The 24,080-nt window shown below is 39.5% G+C and overlaps 1 protein-coding gene across 2 annotated transcripts in view; it reads right to left on the bottom strand.

Moving 5' to 3' along the window:
- Positions 1-24,080, bottom strand: part of prex2 (phosphatidylinositol-3,4,5-trisphosphate-dependent Rac exchange factor 2) — a 128,052-nt gene that overhangs the window by 16,353 nt on the left and 87,619 nt on the right. For both annotated transcript variants that reach the window (XM_036125396.1, XM_036125395.1), the window contains 7 exons: positions 20,824-20,952; positions 19,232-19,273; positions 17,225-17,322; positions 16,978-17,124; positions 13,245-13,347; positions 12,322-12,465; positions 12,126-12,240 (listed from right to left, as the gene is read on the bottom strand). In XM_036125396.1, coding sequence (XP_035981289.1) covers positions 12,126-12,240; positions 12,322-12,465; positions 13,245-13,347; positions 16,978-17,124; positions 17,225-17,322; positions 19,232-19,273; positions 20,824-20,952 — 778 coding nt within the window. The remainder of the gene's footprint in view (positions 1-12,125; positions 12,241-12,321; positions 12,466-13,244; positions 13,348-16,977; positions 17,125-17,224; positions 17,323-19,231; positions 19,274-20,823; positions 20,953-24,080) is intronic.

The raw sequence follows: 24,080 nt of genomic DNA, 5'->3' as shown, positions 1-24,080 counted from the left end.
AAAATATAACAGCCATAATGGCAATGGATGCACTAAAAAGGGTGAAACAAAAGGACAAAACATTTTTTTTCCTGTGTTGTCTATAACGCAGTACGGAGATTTAATCCTGCTTTCTTATCTGTCTAAAGCACATTTTTAAAACGTTGCTGCATTCATGACGGTGAAGTCCATCCTACCTGTGAAATCTTCAGCCTTCTGAACTTTTATTTTCTACAGTAGATGGCTTAGTCTCTAGCGGCCTTTTTTTTTCACAGTAATTACACAGCAGATGGATACATAGAGAAAAACGAAAAGACGTGCAGAAAAGGTCCTGTTTTCATTAATCGAAGCCCAGACACAACACACAAGACTACAAACCTCTGCATGGGTGCCTATAGTTGCTCATATGGGACAAAATGTTTGGTTGCAAATGAGCAAGAAAAGACATTCACTCGTCAACTCAAAGTAAGATCCAAACATATCAGTCTATGGGTACTTTTTCTATGCAATTTGCTACATTGTTGAACTTTAACTTCAGATTGTACGTAGCAGACAAATTACTGCATAACTTTGAGGTAAAAGGGAAAGGAGGGATGGCATTTATTACTAATTAAAATAGGAAAGTATAGCAAGCCGTTGTTCAGTCCCTTTACTCTGATACCCCTAGATAAAATCCTGCTTATTCTATTATCAGAAAGTAAAAAGAGTATAGTACAATCACAAACTTACCCTCAACCTAAACCAGACATCTGCAACCAGCTGCTCCAGAGCAGCATGTTGCTCTTTAGGACCTCCACAGTGGCTTGTCATTGCCTTGACCTAAGTGCTAAAAAACTGAGGCTTCTGCTAATTCAGAGCTCATAAAAACCTCGATTGAGCTTTTTTTTTTAGGCTTTTCATGCTATATTTGCATAGATTTGCCACCACAAAGTGGCAGCAATAAGGAATCCTTTATTTTTTTATAAATTCTTTGTCAGTACACTGCAAACTAGGTTATTATTTCCTTTCCATGAATATAAAGTTTTTATAATTTTCTTTTAAGAATCAAAGATTTTCCTTATTTCTAAATGTTTATATTACATATAAAATCATATTACTGCAATTCACCCTTATACTGTATATAGTAGGGGTTCAAATGCTGGATTTTCTTAAAAGGGTTGTGTAAGTTCTGGTGCTCTATAGGCACACTTATTTAGTAGGAGGGAGAGCAAAAATGGCTCATTGGTTTTAAAAGGTTACTCCCCTCCTGACTTGCCCCTCCTGCTCCCCTCCTGGGGAAGCAGCCCGGAGTATTGCGGTAACTTTGGAGGAGCTGCAGACATCAGCAACTCAGGCTGAAGGGAGCTACCGGATAACTTTTAGTAATGCACTCCACAAATGTGGCCTTTATTAAAAGAATGGGATCAAGAAAGCCATTGATAAAAGAAAGCCATAAGAAGTCCTGCTTGTAGTTCATCACACGCGACCCAGGGAGCACAACAAACATTATTAGGGAGTTATTGTGCGACAAAAATACATGAACTGCTTGTGATCTGGTTGACATCGTCTTTGCTGTTATGAGAGCAACTCTTTTTATTTTTGCTTTTAGTGGAAATCAAGACAACCATAGCTAAAGGCTGCCCTGTAGCTCATTCAGCAATAACTGTAACATCTCTGAACACACACACACACACACACACACACACACACACACACACGCAAAGAGCCAAAGGGTTTCCATGAGGCTCTAATGGAGATATTGGCTACGGGCCAAAGATGACCTGCTCTACGTGTAGCTGGCTTATTTTATTGGGGAAATGAGAACTCAATTCACTTTGTTTCTTCTTGCTTCGTGACAATGGGACACTGGAGGCCCTTCAAAGCACGGGAGCAAGCGCAGTCAGCTGCTGTGTAGAAAGAAGAAAAAGGCACAGATGTGTTCAAAGGAGTGGCGTGGGAATGGATACATTCCCAGAACACCGTTGATCCAAGAAGTGAAGAGAGAAAAAAATAAATGATCCCCAACATCCCATGAGAGATGTGAAAATTGTTTAAAATGAGGATATTATGAGGGATCTCACTCTCACTTGAACAGTGGAAAAGAGGTAAATTATCTAGAATTTATGATATAAATATATGACCCCACAGAGGTATGAAAAAGTCCATGTAAATCACTCGCAAGGCCATGATGAATGACACTTACTGTTATTAAATTCCCACACAAATCCCCTGGCATGTGTGGGAAAGCAGCCTAGGAGCTAATGAGGGCTTCCAGGAGCCCTTAGATGCCCCCGCAGTGATGCTGCTGCACTGACACAAGGAGGACGAAACGTATCCTTTACATCAATGCAGACACATGTTTAGAACTATATGTAGGTAAACTATGTCAGAAAAAAGACATACTCCAACAGGAAACCTGGTATACGTTACAGCAATGTGGGGGAAAAAAAATCTAGCAATACAGATAGTCAAAGTCATTAATGTTAATCAGGGTCAGGAAGCAAGTGCTTAGTCTGTGAAACGCAGAGGAATAGTAGTCATGCTCTCTAGTGTCAAAAGACGTTAGTTATATCTCTAAATGGTTGCACCAAAGGGCGCACAAGCATCATCCACACAAATACAAGATAATTGACTGTTTTAAAATGGTGAACAAAAAAATAAATCATTACATTCCCCAAACTGCATTTTAAAACATCTAAAAAGGTAGTCTCAGCATTTTCAGGTACTGTGCTAGATTGGCTTATTTGGCAAATCAGTATGTACATAACCAAGCAAAACAAGGTGCAGCGCATAACTGCAAACTATTAACAAAAAGTGTTATCAGAAAAAAGGCAGAAATATAGAATAAGACTTTAATCATTTATTTATCAATTCATTTAAAGAGGTCCATGAGATCAAATACCTTTTTCCAAAAGGGTGACCTGGACTACAAATGCAGCGGCAAGCAAACATGCAGCTGCTATTGCTACAGCAATCTTGTAAAATCTAAAATACAGACCCAGTTCAAAAGGCTTTTTGTTGTTGGTTTCTTAAGATAAAGCGGAAGGTTTTTCATTCAGCTTCAGCTCAGACTGCAAAGGCACTCCAGGAAAACTGAACGCTTTCTTTCCTGTTTCAGTTCAAAAACAAGGTCCAAAGAAATAAGAAATGTCATTTGTTCGTGAGGCTCTCAGTTCTCAGCAGAAAAGTGCATAAATAAGTAGGGACCAAGAGCCTCGTGAATCAGAGCCATTCAGGATGCATACATTTAAGAAAGGCATTCCAGCATATAGCATTAAGTTCACAGCGCTACAACCAGTGATTAATCCCAGAGCACAGTGGTAAGCCGGAGTCAAGGACCGTAGGCAACTGATGGAAGCACATGTACACAACATCGCTATCATCAAGCACAGGCAGAAAAGTGGCTGTTACAAAAAGCTTCTGAGCTCTGAGGGAGAATTATTATACTCGTTTCTGTAATAAAAACTGAGCTTTAACCTATAATTTACAGATCAAACGTTTTAAGACGAGAGTGAAGCTTGGTAAAAGTTTCGTAAGAGATGAAACACAATGAAACCAATTTAAAAACCAACAAGGTCAAATTAAGTCTCACTGATGTTAAAAAGCCAAAACATAAAAATGGGTTTTTAAGAAGAGTTTTATAAGCAGACAGCGAAGAAGCCTCTCTAATGTGCAGGGAAAGGTTCTTCCACGGTTAAAGGGCAGCAATAGAGCAGGTTCTGCCTTTGAGCTTCCTCCTAGACCTCGGTACCTGTAGTAGCTGCTGTTTGGCTGACCTTAGGGGCCGAGAATAGGGATGAAGAAGCTCAGAGAGGTACGGCGGGGCAAGACCTTTTAAATGCAAAATTAAAAATTTTAAAATGACCTCCAAAATGCACAGGTAAGCAGTGGAGTGAGGCTTCTGTTTTTGATTACAAGTTAAAAGACGTGCAGCAGCATGACGGGTGCGCAAAGGCCGACTCACTCCAAAGTAAACTTAATTTACAATTATCTAAGTGGGATGAAATAAAAGCACAGATCGCTGTTTCAAAGAGTTGCCTGGGAAGGATTTCACCTTTGCCAACCACCATGAACTATTAACGCAGGACTTTTAAACTTCTTTAAGTTGAATTTGACCGTCCCATTTGAAATCACTGTCTAACTTAAAACCCAAATATGTAACAGCTGCAACGGCAACAGTCGTGGGCTTTAATACATTTCAGCCTATCTTGTCAGATAAGAACTGCCTAGACCTCACAGGTCATCAAAAAACCTCCATACTCTGTTTCTAGGATAAGAAATAAAAAAGGGAGGCAGCGTCTATGTTTTACAAACCTCTTGAAAACCTCAAATGTGCAGAAACCTTTAGCTTGTTTATTAGAGCTGAAAACATTACTTTTTATTTAAGCTTTCCAACAAAAATTACCTATCGTTATCATGACTTAGCTATTTATTTATTCATTAAATTCAATTCAAATAAAAAAAAAAATACTGTATTGATCCCAAAGGGAAATTAAATGTTGGTGTAACTCATATTAATCCAAATTCTTCAAAGAGTTATGGTAGACAGTTATGGCTGCTGGCAGGAAACATCTCTTGTAGTGGTCTGTTTTGCAGCAAATTTGAAGAAGCCTCTGACTGAAGGCAGTCTCATGAAGAGGATGGTCAGGGCTGTCCATAATTTTCTTGGTTTTATAAAGAATCTTTCTTTGCATTACCATCTCCAGAGGTTCCACAGTCATCCCCAGAACCAGCCTTCTTTATCATATTGATGAACCTTTTTATGTCCCAGGCTCTGTTGCTGCTGCCCCAACAGATGACGGCAGAAGACATGACGCTCCTCGATATGCAATGGAAAATGTTTTGTTTAATCTGAGGCAAAATTTTACTATTATTTTTTTCATGTACTTCTTGCTTCAGCATAATGTTCTTTGTGCCTGTTCTTTATCTTCCTGTAAAGCACTTTAGATTACCTTGCTTTGCCTTTAAAGAGGGGCTTTCTAATCAGATGAAACTAGGTCTTTCATTTGAGTATAAAGCATAACAAAGTACAGAGCTCTAATCATTACAGCCATGCAATGATAGAATCAAAACGAAGTGATAAATTGAAGCAGCTCAGCCCTCCGGGCTTCATAAACAGAGGTTCAGTGGAGACTAGCTGAAGCAGAACAAAGCTTCACCACCTTCCTCAGAAATCAAGTGAACTGGGACACTCTTCGCCAGCCACACACTGATGCCTTTTCAAAAGAGAGAAAGACTGCTTATAACGGCTTAATTTGTTTCATCAAAAAAAAAAGGCATTCAGCAAAGGAAAAAAAGTATTATTCTTAATAAATAATAAAATTAAATAAACCATAGTGTGTGTGGATTGGTTCAAATAATCACAACTCAATTTAGAGTCACATCAGTCTCGGGAAACTTAAGATTCTTTATACTCATGAATAACTCAATGTTCCTTAATACATTAGAGCAAACAACCTTGTTCATTTGTTGTTTTCTTCTACGTGTTATTGCAGCAAAGTGTTGCTGCAGGGAGGAGGAGAAATACCACTGCTTCCGCTCATTTGAAGTAAAGGTTCAGCTTGAACACATCTGCACAGAGGAAATGTAGCTTTCAAGTTCACTGCTGCAAAGTGTCAAGGAGACTCGTGTTTTGAGTTGTGAGTCTGAGCATGTTTGTCAGCATTTTTTTTTTTTTTTTTTTTTTACAAAGACGTGTCTAAATGTGTATGCTGTAAGTTCTTAGATGGAAAGACAAAAGGGATGTTTACTTAGATGCTGCATCTAGTGCAATATTAAAGAAAATGTATTTAACCAGATCCATTTTTTGTCAGAATATAGTATAACTAACCTAAAAAAAACAATTAATAGAATTTATGAATGAAGAGAAAGATAATGTTACAAAGGAAAATACTTCTTAAGACTTAAGAATGATTTTAAACTCTTTCAATCATAACCCTGCATCTATATTTGACGTTGTTCAACGGTAGAGTTCATGATTTAACTACAAGAAACAGACAGATTGCATCTATGCAAAAATTACTATACCAGAACCAGTGTTGCTTAAAGAGCACAAAGGAGAGTCTCATTCTTCCTAAAAAAAAAAAAAACCTTCTGGTGATCACTAAGACTTTTGGGAAAATATTTTGTGGACTGGCTGACCCTTTTCCCATTGGTTTGTAGTTCATCCTCCTTTGTGTTATCATTCACCTTTACTAAGTCTCCCTGTTTGCTGTTCTTCACAGCTGTTTCTAATCCCATGATTAACTCGCAGTCAAGGTCATTCTCCACTCTCACCTCAGTATATAAGCCCAAACATGGCAGACTCGGATGACTTGGAAAAAAATTGACGGAACCAGATAATCCTGAAGAAGACTATACGGCCATCAATTTGTGAAAATAAAGCTCAATAACAAAATTAGGGTTTTCCGGTGGTCTAGTCAAAGTCTAAACCTAAATCGGAAGGAAATGCTGTGGCATGCGTCACTCAAAACCTTAAGAGGAGGCACAACTGGTTAGGGGTTTAGGAGGCAAATTTATTTTCACACACAGCCAGGCGGATTTGGACAGACTTTTCCACTAATAACCAAAAACATGCTTCAAAAACATCTAATATTTATTGAGTGTACAAAACATTTGAGTAAAATAAAATGAAAGGGGGCAATGTGCTTTTTCACAGCACTGACAGGAATATTGACAGAAATTGGTCTCACCTGCAATTAACATCCAGTATTTGCTTAATCTTTAAGTACAACAGCAGCACGTGAAAAGGCCGAGAGCGCAGTTGACTCACAGGCTGTGTTGTGTGTTGGGGGGAAAAGAACAAATCATAAAATAAAACAGCCTGTAATGTTAATAATATATATTACCAGCCGGACAGAGCTCTGAGTTTATTGCTCATCTTTCAGCCACCACCTCATCATTACACACATTTATCAGGCTGTTTGGTATTTTATTATCCAATATATTTCAGGGATTTTTATCTATGCAATATATATGGGAGGGTTCAAAACAGCCTGGAGATCTACTGAAGAATATTTCATCCCTACCACCAACAGAATAATGAGTAGTGACTGTGAAAATGGCTTTAAGTTACTTTACAGAGACACACAGTGTCAGCTAACACTTACTGGTTTACAGCAATTATTTGCCGCATATACAGTTCACCAATACACAGTATGCAGGTATCTTTATCCTCCAATCTGTCCTGAAATCCATAGCAAGCGAGCATGCAAGATGAAATCTTAATGCCCTCCTAAAACTTCCTGTCAATAAAAGCAGAATGTGATGAAATAACTAGCCTGCACATAGCCTGCTCCCCCTCTCTGACTAATGCATTCAAAGACAGCCCTGTAGTTTCATTTTCTGCCGAATAGCCTCCATGATCTTCATCTTTCAACCAAAGTCCCTTCAAATTACCCAAAAGGTAGAAGACGCATATGGCTATGCTTTAGTTTTTCAGGTTTCCCCAAAGGAACCTGAGGTTGGGAAGTTGAGACGAAATGTTGAACTAATTCATTTTTACACTAGATTACCAAAGAATCCAGTCCAAGCAGGTCTTATTTAAAAAAAAAAAAAGCTGGTTTATATTAGCAGTTACTTATTTACTCCATATGATTTAAACCTCAACTCAGCTTCCAAACAACTGTCCCTTTAGAGAGTCTCAAATGTGGACTCGAGGCGTGAGAGCTTTTAGCGTGGTCCTGCAGTTCATTCAGTTCAGCAACGCGTGTGTCTGTCAGTGGGTTTATGGCACCGGCCCAGAGCGTTGGTTTAGCCCAACACTGCAGTGGCGCGGCTCCAAGGATAACGAGGTGCCTGAGGTCGGCGAGTTGAGTGAGATCAGGCCCTGGTTTGTGGTCAGCCATGAGACAGATGGCAGCCAGAGAAAGAAAACTACTGGTGATGTTACATACAGAGAAACCACCAACTGCTGGGAGCTAAGGGAGCATGTTGACTTTACCACATGTAACAACAAATACACTCTCAGCGAGGGATCACAACATTTAGCCTGTTAGCTGTTTGTTTATGAAATCTTTAGATCGATTATGTCACAGATGTCCCCAGTAAAACAGATGAAAACTAAAACTATAGTTTAGAGATTGACAGTCAGAGTTCTGCGTGTAAAATGGAATAAAAATAAATTAATGAGAAAAATAATTAAAGAAATCATTTATATTGTCCTAGAAATGTGTTCATGCCCCTTTCACTTTTCCAACACAAACCCTTATGGTGTGTCCAGACCAAATGGTTTTTCGAGCATCAAGGGCATCGGGTTTACATGCAAAGTCTATGGTGGACGCACCTTGGGAGTCATGGAGAGGTCCTACAGCATGTTAAAAGCACAGCACATGATGCGTGTTTTGCCGCACGTTTACTGCTTCTAGAGCAGCCGATACTAGAGTTGCTAAATCTGAACTTTTGCAGCTGGACTCGGGACGTCAACCAATCAGAGAGACCCCTGCTCCACTTTGTGACGTACTGGGGGATTTTCCGAAATATTTTTACTTAAGATCACTGATAAATGTTAATATCGAGATGCCCCCTAACCTGAGAGAGATGGACAGATACCTTCAGCTGAAATGGGGAGGCTGTAGTTTGTGTCCTGGTGGGAGATCCGGGCACTGATGCCGGTCAGCAGGTTGTCAAACTGGGCTGGGTGAGCATAAACGGCGCTGAAAGCGACCCTTGCTAGCATGCTGCTCTTGCTGTAGGTGGTGAAACTCACCAAACTGAACTCGCCTCCGAATTATCTAGTGAATCCAGACACGGCGTAGATTATATTATATTATTCAGTAAATATAGCCATCCGCATGGGAGCCACTTTGGCAGACACACCGTCATAGCATTGAGGCTCTAGACAGCGTGCACAAGCATCCAAGTTGAGGCGTGGACGTCTTTTTGAAGCGGAAAAGGCGTTTGGTTTGGACGCACCATAAGACAATGTAGTGCTTAATGTTTAATTAGAAAGAAAAATGTGTTGGATAGTGTTAGATGGGCAGATGATATCGCATCAAACTGATCGGAGATCGTGACTTTGTGATATCAGCAAAATTGTATTGTCTTCCAAACAAGTCAATATAACGTCGTATTGTGATTAAACTGGTGATTTGCACCCCTATTAGAGACTAGACTTATGCTGACAAATCTTCTGTTACTAAAACAGAGTTTTTTTTGTCTCTGGTGACATCAAGAAAGTGGTGCATTCTCACAGCTCCAATATCTAACAAAACTTTATATTAAATAGAACAGATGGAATCTTCTTAAATTGACCATCATTCTCTCGATTTACGGCTCTCAAATAAAAATCCCAGATAATTTCTGCACACTTTGATATGACTGCAACGTCACAAGTAAAAAACAATGTGCTGAAATGCATCTGTACTGAATCAAATGATGGCTTTGGTTTATGCTCACTGGCATTAAATTAGCCAATGGCTACAATCTGGCACACGCACAACATCTATGTTCCTTAATATGTATTGTGCCTTTTTAAATAAATAAAAAGTGTGAGCCACCAGAATTGACAAATACTCCTGGATAAGTGTTCAAATGTTTTCAGAAAAAACTGAGCGAAAGCCAAGTTGCCTCCGATTTAAGCCTGTTTGCTATTGGCAAACTATATTAGTCTAAACCACAGCTCAGAATCGACGTAAAGCAAGGGGAGGCAACTTTATTTGTATGGCAGATTTTCGTCAAAAGGCAACTCAAAGTGCTCGTATATAGAATTTAATAAAAAACTAACCGAAAACATGAAATAAAATAAATAAACCATTTACTAAAGGTAAGCAGTGGCAAATGGAAAGGGTTTTCACCATGTTTTAAAGGAGCGGAGGATGAGAGCAGTCTTTGAGTTGACAGGAAGCTTTTTGCAGATTTTTGGAGCATAAATACAGAAGGCTGCTTCAGCATGTTTTGTTCTAATTCTTGGAATGATGAGTAGTTTGGATTCAGACGATTTTAAGGGTCTTAATGGTTTATAACATTGCAGAAGATCCGATATTTAGTCAAGGCTCTGTCCAGTAAGTGCTTTGGAGACCATTAATGAGATTTTAAACTTTACTCTGTGAGCAATAGGTAGCCAATATAGCTTAGAATTGGACTAAAATGATGATCATACTTTTTTCTTGTAGCAGCGGCAGTTTGAATAAATTGTAGTTGTCTTGTTGTTTATTTGGAAGACCTGTAAAAATAACAGCATTACAATAGTCGAGTCTGCTGAAAACAAACGCGTGAACTCATTTTTCAGTCTTGTTGGGACATCGGTAGCCTCGCTTGAGGCCTAAGTGAGATCTAGGTGTAGTGTTGGAATCCGGTCTGTTGCTCACTGGATAAATCCAGCAACTGTATAACATCATTTGCTAGAAGTGCAACCTGAAAGAGACTGGGGAGCCCAGAGACGCTGAACAATTCAGACTATGATCTTCAGCAGCTCTATGCTGATATCCTGGCTCCTCTGTGGCACACAGCCTGCCTGCCTCCCTACCTGGCACCCTACAGGCTCCCCCCACAACGCTTGCCTGTGTCTTGTTAGTCACATCTGCTCTGTGTTACTGCTGGGGCCTCAGCTGTCAGCTAAATAATTTTCTTTGTCAGTGCAGGTGAAAATATACAGAGACTGGCAGTCCAGAATACAGAATGCTAAACCAACGGTAAGATCCAGCAATGCATGGGTTTCAACAACCCACAGAAGAGTTTGGTGTTGAACTGCAGCGAAACATAAAAAAGTTTCACATGTTAGTATTAAAGATACGCAGGGAGAGATCCCCTGGTTCCAGAACAGAGCGATTTTTAGCTCGACTGGCCATGAACAGCGACCGGCAAGTGGGAATGCACCATAATTAAGTGCCGACAGGTTGTGCTAATCAAGACCCTCTTCGTGGAAGTTGTTACCACAGAAAGGAGGCTCAAAGGATTTTTTCAGTATCACTGAGGTGCTTAACAATAAAGTGAGAGAAAGTGCTGACCTCTCCATGAGGGATTAAATATGCAAACTATTTGACCAGTAAATAAATGTTAAATTAGCACGTTTTTTTTTTTTGGATCGCACATGCACTTGCCTGCACACATGAAATGGATACAAAGATTTGCATGCATTCATATAGCAACACAAACTATGGCTGGTAGCCTTCTGATTGGTGGATCAAGTGTGGGCTTGCAGGAAAAAAACGGTTGATCTCAGAAATCCACACTAAGACTAATGTTTACAATTAGTACTGCTAACTAAGCTACTCAGGGTAATGGCTGATATAAGATCCTAGTGACGCCTTAATGCCAATTCTAATCATTTTGTCTTCATGTTAAACACTGAAACCATTATAATTTTATGATCAATCCACTTCTAGATAATATACAAAGATGTTTGATGCTAGGTCACCACGAGGTGGTCTGGAACAAAATATGAAATGCCCCTATTTGTCTTCAAACAACTATGCTTTGGGAAATTCCAGTTGTCCCTCCTTAACCATTACAGGTAAATTAAAAACTCTACAAAGAACTCAATCTTGAGATAGCGCTGATGAAACACACAGCTGGCAGAAGCAGAAATCTTTTAAATCCCCCAAAATCGGCTTCACTTAATACAATGACACACTACTATAAGTGGAACTTTTAATTACCAGACTGTTAAACTAAAGACCACTGGTCACCCTCTTCGGTGCTCATTAAGGGAAATAGGCTTAAAAGCAAAGTCACATTTAATACATGTTAGACAGCTCCCTGACTTTTGCCTCGCTGCCTCAGAGTGCAATTTCCCCTCTCACGGAGCCCAGGAAGTTAAACAAATTAAAGTTCTTCCTCACATGTCTCTCTATTTCATCACATTTTCCACACCTGGCCAATCACGGGGAGTCTCGAGTGTGCGGAAAAGCAACGGGGTGTAAAGTGACTGAGTGCGGCAGCTGCACAGAGACACTGCAGCAAACCTGGCGGCATGCTGCGCGTTCTCATCCAGCTACCGCCGCCCCTGCTGTGTGTGTGTTTACGGCCAACCGCAAAACATTCCCGACCGCGCTGCTCTAAGCCAATCACCTTCAGCAGCTGCTGCTGCTGCTGCCTAGCGTCAGAGAGAGTCAAACCCGTCGGAAAGGAAGGACACCTTGATTTATATCTTATCTGAAAAACTCTGCTGCATTACACAACACCAGCAAAGCAATATCGGTGCGTACTGTATGTGTCTTATACTGTACCCGAGTCTCTTGTTGTACTGTTTGACCTTATCCAACGAGGCGGCGTTGATCTGGGCCTGATATTCCTCCACCGACACGTTGTCTCTGTAGTAATATCCCTCCATGCTCTCCAGGGCTAAACAGGAAGAGAAGCGCAAAGCTTAATGATCATCTGTAAAGCAACCTTTGTCCTTTTCCTTAACCAGACTCGTCTTACCTTGTGTGAAGAGCACAGGGTAGATTTTGACGCCTCCTCCGTTTTTAAGCCTGTACGGCAAATGTGTGAAGTAGTAACTCTCCAGGTAGAAGCACACCCTCAGGGCCTGGCGAGTGCCCTCCACCTGGTAGGAGATGGGCATATCTGCCAGAAGACAACAAAAAAAAGTGTATTGGTACGAGTTAATAAGAATAACACCCACCACGTTTAATGGCTCCACAGGTAACGAGATATAAAAAGCTTTAATTTGTTTTTAAATAAATTGTATTATTAATGCAGTAAATAATTTTACACTGAATTATAGAGTAAAACCCAACCTTTAAATTGAACACATTTATTCTGGAGGGGAAAACAATCCTGAGTTAGGAAACAATTGCTTTTCTCATAACATCTTCTGTGACACAATTATCCACACCTCCAACAGTTTCCATAAAATGAACGTACAATGTTTTGGTAAACAATTCCGAAACTGTTTGCACATATAATGTCAGATTTAGCTTGTCCAACTCAATTGAAAATAGGGAAAATAGTATGACAATAAAAAGCTGCTATAGCCCGGAAGCATAAGCTTGCAGACTTTCAGACTAATACTTTGTCGAAGCTACTATGTCACATATGATGTGAAACGGAGGACTGCCTCTCTTAGTCGTTTTTCAAAATGGGAAAGGCAAGAGAACATGCTATGTGATATTGTTGCGAGATAATGCGGCCGTGACATAGGATTAATTTAAAGTTGTTGTTCTTTTATTCTGTTACACATCCTTTAAGAGAAGTGCCAAGAACCCCCGTAAGTTGAAGCTGTATAACATCGAAGTAGGAATGATGGATCTGTAAAATGAATACGACAAAGCAGCTATACAGTAATAACACTTAAAAAGATCAACTGAATAAAAATATATGGTCCAAGTTAAAAGAGGACATACTTGCGACCATTGGCTCTCCTTCGAATTGTTGAAAGTAGAAGGTGACCTTTTCCAGATCAATCAGGGCCACTTGGGTGTCCTCCAGCATGGCCTGCTCATCGGTCTGAAGAGGAAGAACAGCAGATATATTTACAATGTTCATTCTTTTAACAATCGTCCCTCATCAAACCTTTGCAACAACTGACAAGTGCAAACAGACCTCACCCAAATCATATACTGTATATAGTATTATTCAATACATTAGCAAAGCACATTTTAAAGAAAACAGACTTTAAGGCGGTATTAAACATGCTTTTCATTAAGACCCCGATTTCTGCATTAAATACATTGTTTTTTATTGGTCTGATGCAATATTCTGATCTTAGACGCTGTGTTTTTATTATCTGGAGGTGGAAAAAAATCAAAATCAACAGAAATAGAGGTATCTATACAAGTACCTATATACTGTGTTTCCCTTAGTGAACTGAGTTACTGAAATAAATTAACTTTTGTATAGTATTCTAATTTATGGAATATGACTGTATGTATATATTAAGGGTGTATATATAGCCACGTCTATAGCCATGCGTCTATACCACAAAGACCAAAATTTGATTGATTATAATAAAATAAGGTTATATACTCCAAGAGTCCGTCCAGATGGTGTTTTGATAATCCTTTTTGAACCCCAGCAATGGGCGCAATGAGCTGACATAAACAGAGGTGGCGCCATCTAGTGGCAGTACCGCAGAACTATTACCACCAGATGGTGATCATTGACGCAGCTTCTAAATTAGTCCCTACCGAGCTGACCGAGCTGTAATGCCAGCTTGCCATGATCGAAGACCAACCCGACCTACTCCTTTTTCAAGTTCCAGCAAGTCCTTCCCTGAGCCTAGTTCCAAAAAAAAAAAAAAAAAAAAAAAAAAAAAAAAAAATAAAAATCAAGGAAAATTACAGCTCCTACCAAACGCAAACAAGGGTACAACATCATAGTAATAATTTTTAAAAAAAAATCATAGGCTAAACCCTTTTCATTTGAATTAACTCAAATTAAACGCATTAGAATGCCATTTACCTGATAAATGAATTGTTTATGATGTCTTGCCCGTCCGTAAGTTAAGTGACGTAACCCCGGTCACATGATGTTGTAATGGCAAATATTAACAGAAAAGGCTATATTTACTGACAAATTGAGCAAAAACCAAGCTGAAAATATAATATTCATAAATAAAAATAAAAGATCGACATCAAAAATCAACATGACTATGTATCTTTAAGTTGAAGGAGGGACAAAAAAAAAAAAAACACAAACGAAGTATTGTGGTGACTAAGGGAGAAATAAGTTAACCGATTTGGTCATTTAAGTCTGTACAGGGAAACTTCAGTTCAACAAATTAACTATTAGCTGTACTGGCTGAATACATTGATGTCGTTGTTGTTACTACTGGTCATTTTCTGTGTTTCCCCCCCACAAAATTCATTAAATTCAACAACAGTAAGGCGACCAGGGCCATTATGATGGAACTGCCAGGACATGATAAGATAATTAAAAACAACAACTAGTAGATAATTGCTGGATGTGAACTCATGAAAAACACCAGTGCTGTTTAATGTACAGGTCTGCTCAGATTAAATACTGGATCATGTCTTATGTCCTTACTACATTGCTCCCAGTCTAATACTTTTGATTTATATTTCTTAAGGCTTCTGTGTTGTCGCTTGTAACCTTAGATAAAGACGTACCATTTTTTCAATTCATTTAGTGGAATGTATAAATGTCTACCACAAACACCACCGTTGCACAAAAAAAGGTGATTTCCTAAACAGTATTCACAGAAATCTTAGTAATCTGTGTCTTATCGCCTTAGGAAAGATGAATCTTTCAGGTTCAGTGTCGTGTCGATTTCTGTGACGTTTAGGTATGCTTCCTCTGCTGTAGATAATCTTAAAGCCGGGCATCTCTTTTTTGTCCAACGTTTGTCTACTTTTCACAATTTTAAAGCACAAAATGTAAAAGGAACTTTTCATAGCAGCCAAAATCTGAAGAAAGAGTCAGCAACATTCTCTGACAGGGTGAACTGAGCAGGACTAAAATAATTTATAAAGATCTGGCTTGATTAAGGGCAACAATAAAAAAATAAAAAAACTACTTCAAGAGCATAGAGGTGTTCCCACATTTGTCCTGGTCTGTCCCCGTATTTGCTTCAGCTTATTTATGTCTTACCATCTCCAACAGGTGCTCATATATTTCTGATTAGAAGTCTCTGCCACCCTCCCCTTGCCTTTCCATTGTTCCTCCCATCTCTTCCTGCCCCTGTCGACCACATCCAGAGAGCTGAGCTGGCCAGCAGTGGAGCAGGATTAGGGGCCTTTTTCAATGGGCAAAATCTCCCAAAACAACATGTGCGACAGAAGCGTTTCCACCAACCTGCCAAGTGATGCTGTGTTTTGGTGTAAACGGGTATCGTGTAAATACCTGCTTCCAAGTGGATATATGCTGTGACCGTTTTTAATCCCTTTATATTGGTGTAAATTTGTCATGTCTGGACATGTTTTGGGATTTCTAAAATTCAAAATCCACATTAACAGAGACTGATTGTAACATGTCACTGACCACAATCTTCACAGTCAGACAACTGGTAATGCTTATTTGCACACTCATATCTCAGGAATATCTGATTGCACAGTTATGTTCTGTATATGAAGGCTTAAGATTTTACTGCGGGCATGAGTGAATCATTGAGGGATTAATTCATGCAGCACCACAGTAATTCATATCGTTGATTAGATAGATAGATAGATAGATAGATAGATAGATAGATAGATAGATAGATAGATAGATAGATAGATAGATAGATAGATAGATAGATAGATAGATAGATAGATAGATAGATAGATAGATAGATAGATAGATAGATAGATAGATAGATAGATAGATAGATAGATAGATAGATAGATAGATCTATTTAAACACACACATACACACGCACATACTATGTTGTGTCTGCTGGTATATGTTCTGAACTGGTGTCTGTCTCCAGAAAAACATATTTCTCCACAGTAACACGTAGTGACAATAAAGATTCTTGACACGCCAGACCAGGGGTGTCAAATTCCAGTCCTCTGGGCCTGGTGTCATGCAAATTTTAAATATGCCCCCAGGGCACCTTTAAACACCTCAGCATGGAGTTAAGTTATGCAGAGTCCTGATAATGGCTCAGTTGTTTGATTCAGGTGTTGGAGAAGAGACACATCTAAAAGTAGCGAGACACAGGCTCCAGAGGACTTGAATTTGATATCCCTGGGCTAAAGCTTCTCAGTATGACCTCTCAGAAATCCCTCCGATAATGGTAAGACTCACGGAGATTTACAGCAGGAATTTGTAGCTTGCAGTGTTATGACTGATGAGGGAAACTGTTTGAAATCAACACATAAATTGCAGCTCCAGTTTTATTTGGTTGGGCACCGATCATTGTTGTTCAGAAAGCAGAACATAAATTCTGGCTCAAGCTTAATGAATAACCAAGAAGCCCCCACCAAACCACAACTCATACCGCGCAAGATAACGGATGCAATCTAGTTTTATGAGGATGTGGATGATGCACAAAGACGATATGTATGACCTGGCGTGTGACACGGATCTAACATCATTTACAGTATTATGAAAGGTTCATGACTGGGAAAATAGCAGTAAAACAACCTTTTTTTTCCACACGATCTGACTCCTGAGCTTCTGTTACTGGCTGCTTACCAGATTGGGAGACAGGAGGGATTGGAAGTGAAACAGCAGGCCAGCACTGGCGATCTGCTCCAGCCACCGTCGGCTGGCTTCCTGCGCTTCCTGGACCTCCTGAGGATCTGGAAACTCCTGGTCCAGCTCTGTCCCTACGTTGTGGAACTGGAAATTAAAACAAAGGCATAAAATAAGCCAGCTAAAGGGATAAGAAACGTGTTATCACTGTAAATAATTTCAAAACAAGATTTTCAGTTGAACCCACCTGGTTCAGGACAGCCAGCAGATGCTCTGAGAATGCGCACACCGCTGCAACTAAAGACTGGCAGAAGACCATATCCCGACGCAACTGGATCTCAGAGTCTAGAGAGAGGGAAACAGAACAACATGAATCAGAAAACGAAACAGAGAAACGAACGGAGCTGCAGTCAGGAGAAGATGAACAAAGAACAAAACTACTAGAGCGGAAGGGCTAAGTGATGGGGCCAAGAACTGACCAATGAGGAAGCTGGAGACCTTTTCTGACTAGTTTGAGGTCATAAACATACATACATTTTTTTAAAACAAATGTTTTGTTTCTTCAGCTGCAATAATTCTTGACAGATACAAAATTTAAAAAGTTAAACCCTAAACAGAGCAAAAAATACTAATAGTTATGATGAAATGATTCATTTGTGCTGTAGAGAACATGAAAACTTACTGAAACTGTTTGCTGGGACGCTTGATTGCGGTTTGTCAAAGTGTTAATGGAAAGAAACATCGGAGTTTTAGTAGAGGATTTATTCCGTACTAAAAGTTTTACAGCTTGCCGTTTCCTTAATGGGAGTTAAAGTAGAATCTGATGTTTAAATCTCATCAGTATCGGAGGTTGTTTATTGCAACAGTTTCCACCTGAATACAGCACTGAGATGAACAGGAAAACGGGGGCATCAAATGAGCAAATGTTCTGGCTACCACAGAAATCAATTCAAATAAAAAGAAACAAAAATATTCATTTAGTGTTATATTACAACCTATTAAGTTAGTTTACTTGTCTCATGATTTAAATGTAAAACTATTTTATTATTAAACTAGAAACAAACATTTGAAGCCCACCAAGAACAATCCACCAATCATCGCACATGCTTAGTTCTTTGGGGAAAAATGTTTTTTTTCAGTTTTTTTTTTTTTTACATTTAGTTTAGTATCGACAAATATCACATTTTTGCAAAGCTCACTAAAAGTTTTACTCACACACACACACAATGAAATGATTAAAGGTGTAGCACCATCATTTTTAATTGGTATATTTTAGATCTTCATAGGATAATCTCATGATCAAAACAATTTTAAAAAGCCTCCAATTTGCCACATAGTGAGAATTTTTTTTTTTTTTATGCAAATAACTGATGGCACACCTATCAGTAGGCCTGCTGTTTATACTTTTTACAAAAAGTTCTGGGACCAAGATGGATGGTTGGTTTTGTGAGTGCGCTGTGACCACATTGCGTTGGCCAAATGGATCGGGTCATTATCGAGCAGAAACACAAAATGATGACCCAGTTACAGTTTTCCTGTTGAGACCACAAACTTTGTACTTTGTACAATGTCTCATTGTTTCAGAAAGCATCCCTTATCTTCCATCATGTCAAACAAACCCTGGAAATGTTCTTTTTTTATTATAATGGTGAACTTGAAGTATTATCGATAGTAATTTTTTGCTAACGCGCACCTATATAGAGTAAAACCTTTTTTTTATCCTTTCTGTGCTTTTCACGGGCGCTGCCATCTTGGCATCCTCAAATAACGCGAGAATATTCGTAATCGTGACGGGAATACGAACATGCAATAGATCCAAGGCAATAGCCCCCGTTTTCAAACTCTGACTCCCCAGATTCATATTCAGGCTCGAACATATAAGTTTGGATGTCATTTGAAGACGTTTATGCCATTTTGCTCACAGAATTTTCGGACTTTGTAAAAATAAGAATAAAAACAAAAAACTGACTTGTGAAAATAGTGACTGACTGGCAGCTTGCGGTATGACAGGAAGGTGTGTTTACACTCTCCTTGGTACAGTTCCTGCATCACTTCCGGGCTTCAGTTAATAATGGCCGTGCTGAACATCCATACCTTCTCATCTTAGCTAGCTCAGGCTAAACTATCTGGCACAATATCCTCCATTAAGGGAGGTCTACTTTGCTATTCTGCTTGTTTTTTTTTCTGCCAAAAGAATAGCTTAAAGATTTAAAATGCAGCTCATGTTCAGCATCGATGAGCACGGCGTACAAACCTGTATACTGCAGTAGAACCAGGAGCAGCCTTGTCTTTACCTCTGAAAGCATGAGACAAAGGTAAACCAGTGAGAGAGCCAATAGAGAACTATGAATGATTTACATGTAGAGTCTGTCCAGCTGCAACAATATCACCAAAGGGGGGGAGGCCCACTACTAACACAAGCTGAATAACATTATTGCAGCTCAACAACTGTTTGTTTTACATACAGAAAGCCAGAAGAAGAAAAAAAACTGGCAAAAACAAAGATAACAGCATCAATCCATATTTGTTTATAGCAATGGCTCAGGGTTATAAAGCAGGAAGCTACGCTGATGAAAACGCCCAGCCTTGTGGGATGTATTAATAATAACTCTGTCTATTTGGATTTTTGTCAGTTGTGACCACCAGCTCACCTTTCCCAGGAGTGTCGAGTGGCGGGCTGTTAGTGCTTGGTGCTGTGCTTGTGTGTGTGTGTGTGTGTGTGTGTGTGTGTGTGTGTGTGTGTGTGTGTGTGTGTGTGTGTGTGTGTGTGTGTGTGTGTGTGTGTGTGCGGTTGTACCACTTCTGTATGAGTGTTTAGTCGGTGAATCAACAAAAACAAAACCGCAGGCTCCCTCTGGCAATAAAAATACCCTCTCTAGGCAAAAATTAAAGGATCTCACAGAAAGCAGCTCTGCTATTCTCAGCTAGTTTGCGGTTCCAGTTTAGTGGCTCCAATTTATGGGTCCCAGGATGGGTATAGGTTTAGATTTCAAAGTGAGCAGAGACGTTAATAAATGAAATAGTCTGGTATTTCATTTAATAAAATAGTGAGGGGGAAGTGCAAAAAGGGAACTAAAAGTAAGTCAACTTTGTTCTTGAAATTAATGTGTTTTTCCTTGATTAGTGCAGGTAAATAAGACTATTTGCCAATGGAATAAGATTTTTTCATCTCCATCATCGTATTTCAAGTGCAGGATATCTAATTATCTTATTTTAGGGGTAAAAATAAATTAATTTCAAGAAAATTGTACTTACTTTTAGTTCCCTTTTTGCAGCGTATACATTTAATCTAAAGTCAGGTCTGCTTTCTTCCCCCCTTTTAAATGCTATGTGTGACAAGCTTTAAGGGAGCAGTAAGCGAAATTTCATTATTTTAGATAGGAAGAACAAAAAAGTTGTTTTGTGAAGAACTAAAGTATTGTATGACATCACAACACATCTCTCTGTGTTGTTCTCCAGTCTCTTGTTTGCATAGCCGGGCCGGCCGCACAATGCGTGTGCGTGCGCGCCCACGTACGCGCATGTAAAGAGCTGCCAGCAGATCAAAATGTTCTCTTGCTAACACCATTGTAAAGTTATGCGTTACTTACCTCTTCTCTAGAAATGTTCAGAGGAACATTACTAGAGGAAAGGAAGCGTCGCGTGTGAAGGAAAAGGAGGGGCCTGGTGGCAGCTATAGAGGAGGTAGAGAGGCTCGGCTTGTCACACATCTTGTTTTGGTCTACAGACAGTGCTCAAGCACCGCCTAGTGGTGAAATATCGCTTATTGCTCCTTTAAGGATTAAACATTGTGGATTTTTTTTATTTGCTTTGCGCGTGTTCCACGTGTCTCAGGTGAACACTGACCTTCTACATATTTAGAAATGGCTTGTGTGAGCGCCTGAACGCTGTTGGGAAGGTTCCAGGGGTCCTGCTTGATGTGGAGGCGAAGCTTTTTGGCGCAGTTTACCCCAGCCTCCATCTGCTGCTGAAACTCTGGTGGAAATCACACAGAAATAATTACAGCGACCCAACCTGATGGGGATTTCTCCATGTTTATTACCTCTGAGCGACATTTCCAATAGAAAGAGCAATTTCTCAGTGTTGCCGATAAGCCAAAAGTAAAACAACATCCTCAGAGCAAACCAAGAGTGAAAAAAATAATCTGGTAAAAAGCTTGATCATTGAGCTGAGACATTCTCAGAAGTGGATACTGGATCATTTTGTATGAAGGGAATATTTTAATCCTTTTTATCTTTGCCTTGATTTGTACATGTGCAGCATTTTGGTCAAACATACATTGTTTTTAAAAGTGCTATAAAAATAAATATGGGATGATATAACTTTTCAAGTCTTGTGACAGAAATTTAGATTGTCTTGTGTTGAGCTTCATCCATTTTCCTATCAACTCTGACCAGCTTCCCTGTCCCTGTTAAAAAAAGGCATCTCCACAGCATAATGCTGCCATCACAATGCTTCACAGTGTGAATGGTGTGTTTAGAGCAGGGCTCTGCAACCTGTTGCTCTTCAGGTCATTCACAGCGGATCTTATTTTTATTCCTAAACATGATAACAAAAAGGGACAGTTTTAAAGTTTTAGCGTCATTTGTTTCATGCAATATCTAAATAAAACTTTTATACTGGAATGACAGCAAATGAACAACATTTTCTTCAGTCCTTTTTATGGTGCTGATTGGTGCAAATTTTTGAGCTCGTTTTACCTTTTGATAAATATGGCATTGATGTTTTAATTGATCTAAAATTTTAAAGTAGATATAAAATTTTACCTAAAATAAAAACATGAAACACCAAATTTAGAACTCTGAAGATTTTTCCTAAAACTACGTCACTAAGAGCTACTTTTAGTTTTAGGAATCTTTGAGAATACGGACACTGGGATTTATGGTGAAGTTACAATTTGGTCTCATCTGACCAGAGGACATTCTTCTACAGGTTTTCTGTGTGTCCTACGCGTCTTTTAAGGGCTATCAAAGTAAAGTGGGATGTTAAAACCAGGTTTTTTTTCATCATTTCCTTTTGCTTATCAATTATGGACTAGTTGGTCTTGGTCTATCACATAAAAGCTTGTGGCTTTAGCAGGCTACCAGTTAAATCAGCGCAGGAATAACACATGAGTGGAATAATCTCTTAATCTCTTGCAAGTGATCTCAAAGCATCTGAAAAGACCTGCAACAAAGTTTAGGATAAAGAAAAGCGGTAAGATCTAACGATGAATGTGTGCGTCTCAGAGTGAAAAGAGCGTAAGATCAGATGCAAGAATTCTCCATTTGTTAGATAATCTTATTTGCTCTACTATCAACCACAGAGATTATTGAAGCTGAGGCAGATCAGAAATGATCAAGCCCATACGCGCCTTTTGAAGGTACCCAAAAGCGAGCAGCTCTATTTTCAGTTCAAGCATATCTGCACTAACTTGAGAAGAGGCAGAGATGTGAGGGAAGTCGGCGTGCCAAATGGGCCGGGACGTCTGGGGGCTTGAATTTTCCAAAACATACATAATAACTGGGTAATCTTCTGTTTTGCATAAAGTACTCACCGCTGTGCATTAAAGTCGCACGAGGATACAAAGACTTTGTCGTAAGTGAGTTTAACGCAGCGGGATGGAGACAGACGCAAGACAAGACAGCCTTTTGTTGCTTTTAGAAGATAAATGACTCTCTGAGAAGCATGCTTGCACCACACACACACACGCACACACACTTGTTTAATGCACAAAGGGTGGATCATGCCGTGACTTCCATTCATCTTCAAGCCTTTCTATAGCCTAGCCCTGACCCTAACATTTACCAGTTTATACCTAACCCTAACATAAACCTAATTGACACCATTGTCCTAAACCTAACCCCTATCCCAGAAAAAAAAATGAGGAACGAAGATACACGCCTCACTTTACTAGTAAAATGAGCAAAAAATGTTCTTGCTCAGCTGCAAGTACAGGAACACCCCCCCCCCCCCCCCCCCACACCCACACACACACACATTCTTTCTTTTGGTGTCTTATCTGAGAAATGGGTCACGCCATCTGAAGAAAGTTCCAGGGTTGATGAAAGAACGCTGTCAGCTAGTTTGTATTTGTAGAAGGAAATGATAAGGATAAATTTAGCCCTTTCCTTCCACATTTCCTACATTTTCCCTGTACAAGATATGACCTTATAATAGACGCCAAGGTTACAGTGTACTGAGGCTGAAACGGGGTCAGGTGACACAAAATGAGCGACCAAATACTGTGGCTTACAAAAGTATTCAGCAAACAAAGTGTTTTACTTGTATTTTATGTGATAGACCAAAGTCAAGTATTTCATAATTCTGAAATTATTTTAAAAATTACACATGGTTGCCTTTTTTTTTTCTTTTTTTTTACTAATGAAAAACTAAGAAGAGTAGAGCTTGTTTGTCTTCACAACCCTTTTCTCTGCTACCTCTTTATCCCCAAAGTGTGTAGTTCAACTTCAGCATAAAAACTGTGAACAAACAGGATCATGAAGACCAAGGAAAACAGCGTACAGGTCAGGAATAACATTGTAGAGAAGCTTGAAACAGTGTTAGGTTATAAAACAATATCCCAGCTTTTAACATCTCACAGAACTCGGCTCAATCCCTCACCCAGAGATGGAAAGGATATGGCACAAGTGCAAAGCTGCCGAGACATGTCTGTCCAGTACAGCAGTATCAGTGAAGCAGCCAAGAAGCCCATGGTAACACTGGAGGAGCTAGAGAGATATACATAGCTTAGGTGGGACAATCTGTCAACAGGACAGCAGTGGTTCCTGACCCTGGTCCTCAGGGACACTTGTCTTGCATGTTTAGGCGTGATGGGTTGCACAAGACAACATGCAACCATTTAAATCCGGTGAGCTGAAACAGAGGCACGTCTAAAACATGCAAGCAGGGTCCCTGAGGACCAGGTTTGGTAACCACTGACGTAGGGCCGAGGTTACCAAACTTCTCAACCTGTGATCCTCAAAATACTAGTGGCAGAGACCGGTGACCCACTATTAGCAGGCTGGCAAGTTATCTATTTTTCTTTCTGGAAATTACAAGACTAAAGTCATAAAACTGTAAGAGTAAAGTAGTAATTTTAGGAGAACTATAGCAAAAAAGTG

The sequence above is a fragment of the Fundulus heteroclitus genome, chromosome 21, assembly GCF_011125445.2.
Source record: "Fundulus heteroclitus isolate FHET01 chromosome 21, MU-UCD_Fhet_4.1, whole genome shotgun sequence".
NCBI lineage: Eukaryota > Metazoa > Chordata > Actinopteri > Cyprinodontiformes > Fundulidae > Fundulus > Fundulus heteroclitus.
The sequence above is the reverse complement of the archived record's forward strand: the minus strand, read 5'-3'. Positions and strand labels throughout refer to the sequence as shown.